This window comes from Passer domesticus, chromosome 16 (genome assembly GCF_036417665.1).
Source record: "Passer domesticus isolate bPasDom1 chromosome 16, bPasDom1.hap1, whole genome shotgun sequence".
NCBI lineage: Eukaryota > Metazoa > Chordata > Aves > Passeriformes > Passeridae > Passer > Passer domesticus.
In genome coordinates, this window is record NC_087489.1 from 15190690 (window position 1) to 15195259 (window position 4570).

Consider the following 4570-nt stretch of genomic DNA (forward strand, 5'->3'; position numbering starts at 1 on the left):
CCCAGCCCCCTCCTCAGTGTGGCTCTACGAAGGGCAGAAAAGGCCTTGGTTCTGTGTTAGCTCAGGAGTAACAAGACCATCTCTGTATTATCAGCTTTATGTTCAGCACAAATCCACAACAGTCCCATACCAGCCAATGGGAAAACAAAATTAATTACTATATCCCTGCCAAAAGGAGCACATGACCAAAACTTCGCCCAAGTGGAAAGCACGTGGGGGCTTGGTTTCAACATGTATACAGAAGGGTAGTGGCTGCTGGGTAGAGCCAGTGAGCTGAGGAGGAGAAATCCAGTGCCTTGGGGGAAGAAAGTGAGGACTTTCAGGCCACCATGGTTACAGTGATTAAGTTACACCTTATAGAAGTAGAGTACCTGTGGAAACAGGACCTTCTTGGTACTGGGATTCATGGGAATCTCCTGAAGTTTAACAAGACCAAGTGCAAGGTGCTGCATCTACTTGGGACAGGCTGGAGAATAAAGGGACTGAAAGCAGATGTGCCAAAAAGGACTTGGGAGTGCTGGTGCTGAAAGGCTGGACATAAGCCATCAGTGTGCCCTAACAGCATCATTCAGCCTTGGGCCATCTGTGTCCTGAGCTCAGCCCTACAGTGTGGGCAGCAGGTGAAGCCGGGGGGAATCTGCCTCTTTGCCCTGCCCAGGTGAGACTACCTGCAGAGCTACCTCCAGCTCTGGGGTGCCCAGTTCAGGAAGGATGTGAGAGAGAATCCAGAGGAAGACATGGAGATGATCAGAGGGATAGAGCAGCTCTGCTGTGGGAAAAGGCTGAGAGAATTGGGATTGTTAGGCTGGAGAAGAGGCTGTGGGGTGACCTGCTTGTGGTCTTCCAGTACCTGATGGGAGGCTGCAAGAAAGATGGAGAGACTCTTTACAAGGGTCTGGAGTGACAGAACAAGGGGGAATGGCCTCAAACTGAGAGCATGTTCAGATCAGATGTTGACTAGTAGTCCATGTAAAGTGCTAACAAAGGTAGCTCTGGTTTCACATAGCTGCATTTAGTTCATTTGTGGGACTGAGAGCTCTGTGTTGTGTTTCTGCAGACTTCTGTCCACCATAACAGAACCTACAGAAGCTGGTGCTTGTGAGCCACCATCTACTGAGGACACATCTTCACCTTCCCTGGGAACAGAAGAAAGTGATCCTGACAAAGCTGAGCATGGTGGAATCAAGAAGGTCTGTTTCAAAGTTTCTGAGGAGGACCAGGAAGACTCTGGACATGACACAATGAGTTTCAGAGACTCCTACAGGTCAGTCTGAAGATTGTGCCACTTGTACTTTACTAGTACTGTGTTTCAAAGTTCTCATTCCAGTATGGATTCAACAAACAGGTTGTTTTCCAGTCAGTCAATTACATGGTATTCACTTAGAGAGCATTCACTTCACTTATGTATTCATTACATTTATTACCCTGGAGACATACACAGCAAAAATACTTCCCCCAAAATAATGCCAAAATACTAAGGTATCTAGAAAAGTGAATAAAATTAAATAAATAGGTCTAGTGTGACTTTCTGTGTCTTGTAGCCAGACACTACAGAAGTCCAGCAGAATTCTCAGACTGTTTGGTCTTATAATAGCTGGTATTATCACTTGGTTCTGCAGCCAATTTTCCGGAAAGTCTAAGACACAGAGAAACAGAAAGGGACATAGAGTTTTTTATTTTTAATGGCCCTTTGAAACCACAAATGGAAATGTTTATTCAGGTGTCTCAAAATCTTTTTGGGACATGATTGACTGCTAGTTCTCCAGGAATATTTGCTACCAAAGGGTATTTCAATTCCAGTTCTCTCTATTTTGGGGGCAAACATTTGGAGACTGAGCTTCAGAATAAGTGGGATAACAAATTGTTGCCATGTCTGATCACTGCAATTTAACATCCTTAGTAGGCCATTTTTACATTTCTAGTAAGACCATAAAGCTGAGAGGATTCCAGGGACCTGAATGAATGACCTGTCTCTGGAATGGCCCCACTGCAGTCCTGATGCTTCACTTGCTGTTGTTGGGCACTTGTACCAGTAGCAATAGGTGCCACCGATGCAGGACTCCAGAGTGGCAGAAGTCTCTGGAGTCTGCACAGTCCAGTCCCTTGCTCAGGACAGGGCCAGTATAATTGGTTGCTTGGGGTCTTGTCTGGTTGAATATTGATTGCCTCAGAGGAAAGCAAATACAAAGTCAATAAAGAAATAGAATGAGTACTTGCAGCGCTGAGATCTGGGGCATCGCTATTGTGGGAGATTTCAATCAGCACATGTGCTTTGGAGCTTTCTGAGTGAAATGTGCTTTGTTTCTTTCGCTGTTAATAGGGTATCCCTGTAGTTTAAATTTCTGTAATTCAGGCTAATTTATTCTGAGTAACAAAGTAACAGCACAAACAGTCTCTCTGGGTTTGTCACTTATTCCAGAATTCTACATATTTGTTTGAGAAATGTTTGAGAAACATTATTCTGTCTTATCTGTATTAGACAGAGGCAGAGAATTAAGCATATATTACAGATAGTAGTTATTTGAGGGGGAATGTGTTTTTATAGGTTTTGATTTAAAAGAGCATTGATTAGCTACAAACTCAAGCAAATTGTAGATAAGAAAAGATCTTGTTTGCAATAGCCAACAAGACTTTTTTCTGTGATCGTTTGGAGGTGTAATTCATAAGGATTTGTATTGCAGAGTAGTTGCCATAAATATTAATCTTTCTGAGAAAAAAACAGGAACTTTAATACTAGATTTAAAAAAGGACAGCAAGAATCCCAATTAGGGTTCTTTCAGTTGCTCTTATATTTTTCTCTTATCTCAGTTAAAAATTACTTCAGGAGCAGAGACAGTGGAGAATTTTTTAAGCTTTGTTTTGGGCTTGTACCATTAAAACCACTGTCATTGTCACTTCATTGGAAGGGGGCAGCCTGAGATCCATAGTCTTTTTTGTTACTTTCAGTAAGAGAACTTTAAAGAGAGGAGAATTTTCCAGATGCACATGAGCCAGGATTGGTGTGGAGCTGTTGTGATTCCTCCGTTTCATTGTAGGATCTGCAGTGCCTGATTGTCCAGTGCCTTAGATTCCCTAAATATTCTGTCCCACGTTCAGTATCTGTGCTACTGCAGCCTCTCTGTATGCTGGATTTGGATGCTGTAATACTCTGAGAATTGGTAGCAAACGTTTAGTGGAGATGTCTGTTTTCATTATTTACAAAAACAAGGTGATGTATTAAGCATTCAGTGTTAACTGCAAATAGAAGAAGGCATCCTGTGGCAGTCCAGCTCCAGAGTCCTTGCTTAATGGCTGTTGTGCATGTCATTAGTTACAGTCATTTCATTTTCACAGAACTAGGTTTGGGGAGACATGCTAATAAAGCAGAATAGCAGTGTGGGTGCCTGGGTGTGGGGACAGCCTTTGTTCAATCCCCTCTGTGCTCTCCTTTTCAGTGAGTGTAACAGTAACCGGGACTCCGTGTTGTCCTACACCAGCGTGCGGAGCAACAGCTCTTACCTGGGCAGTGACGAGATGGGATCAGGTGAGTGTGTGAACAGCTCACAGGCATCCTTCTCCTGCCCGGCCCTTCAGCAGTGCTGAGAAATCTTTGCTGGTTAGAAGCACTTGCATATTTAATTTGCACCGGTGGTCTCTTCAAAACTGATCACAAGAACATAAAGATACAGATTTGCATTTTTCTAATAAACCACAGTAAATCTGGAACATGGGAGAGGTGTTAGGCAGGAATAAGTTTCTTTAGTTATTGGATACTTGTATAATATGAAAATAATGGCCTTTGGCCTAAGAATTGGAGATAAAGCAGCAATCATTATTTACTTCACACCAATGTGAAGTAAATGCCCATGCCTCATCAAAGATCATGTTTGTAAGTTCAAAGCTTTTCATTTCTCCTGTATTAGGAGATGAGCTTCCCAATGATATGAGAATACCTTTAGACAAGCAAGACAAACTTCATGGCTGTCTGGAGCACCTTTTTAACCAGGTATGTAAAGTGTTATTCTTACACAGAATTGCTTTCTCTTTATCAATGTCAATCAAAAAATTGAAAGTACTAAATTTGGTTATGAAATAATATTTTGAGGAAGGGCATACTATAGAGATTTTGGGGCACATTATAGCAAATATAGGACAGTTTGATGAATCACTTTTATCTGTGTTATTGAAGTTGCCTTGTGATTTAAACAAGGCTGACTTACCTAAGGCTTATAAGACTTTTTCATGAAAAAAAGGACAAACTTCTAGTACTTTGTTTGATGAAAATGGATCACATTTGCAGATTTCAGGAGTTTCTCACAAGTTTAGCGTGCAGATGTGTTTATAATATGTAACCACAGACAGTTGTTTGCTATTCTCTTACCTCATCGGCACACAGATCATCATTGTGCAAAATGCTGTTATTAAATGTGAGGGCTCTTGAGGCCAGTTCATGGCTGCAAAGTCTGACTGCTGTGTGTCAGTCGTTCCAAAATACAAATAGTGTAAGGGCTCCGCAGTTTCCCACAGGAGTTCTGTTCAGATTTTCTTCTGCAAGTCTTATTGACACTGATCGATAATGTTCCAATTGTAG

The 4570-nt window shown here is 41.9% G+C and overlaps 1 protein-coding gene across 6 annotated transcripts in view; it reads left to right on the top strand.

The window, feature by feature from the left end:
• PREX1 (phosphatidylinositol-3,4,5-trisphosphate dependent Rac exchange factor 1) overlaps positions 1-4570 on the top strand; it is a 116467-nt gene that overhangs the window by 98399 nt on the left and 13498 nt on the right. For all 6 annotated transcript variants that reach the window (XM_064391884.1, XM_064391882.1, XM_064391883.1 and 3 more), the window contains 3 exons: positions 1058-1264; positions 3435-3523; positions 3903-3985. In XM_064391884.1, the coding sequence (XP_064247954.1) occupies positions 1058-1264; positions 3435-3523; positions 3903-3985 (379 nt within the window). The remainder of the gene's footprint in view (positions 1-1057; positions 1265-3434; positions 3524-3902; positions 3986-4570) is intronic.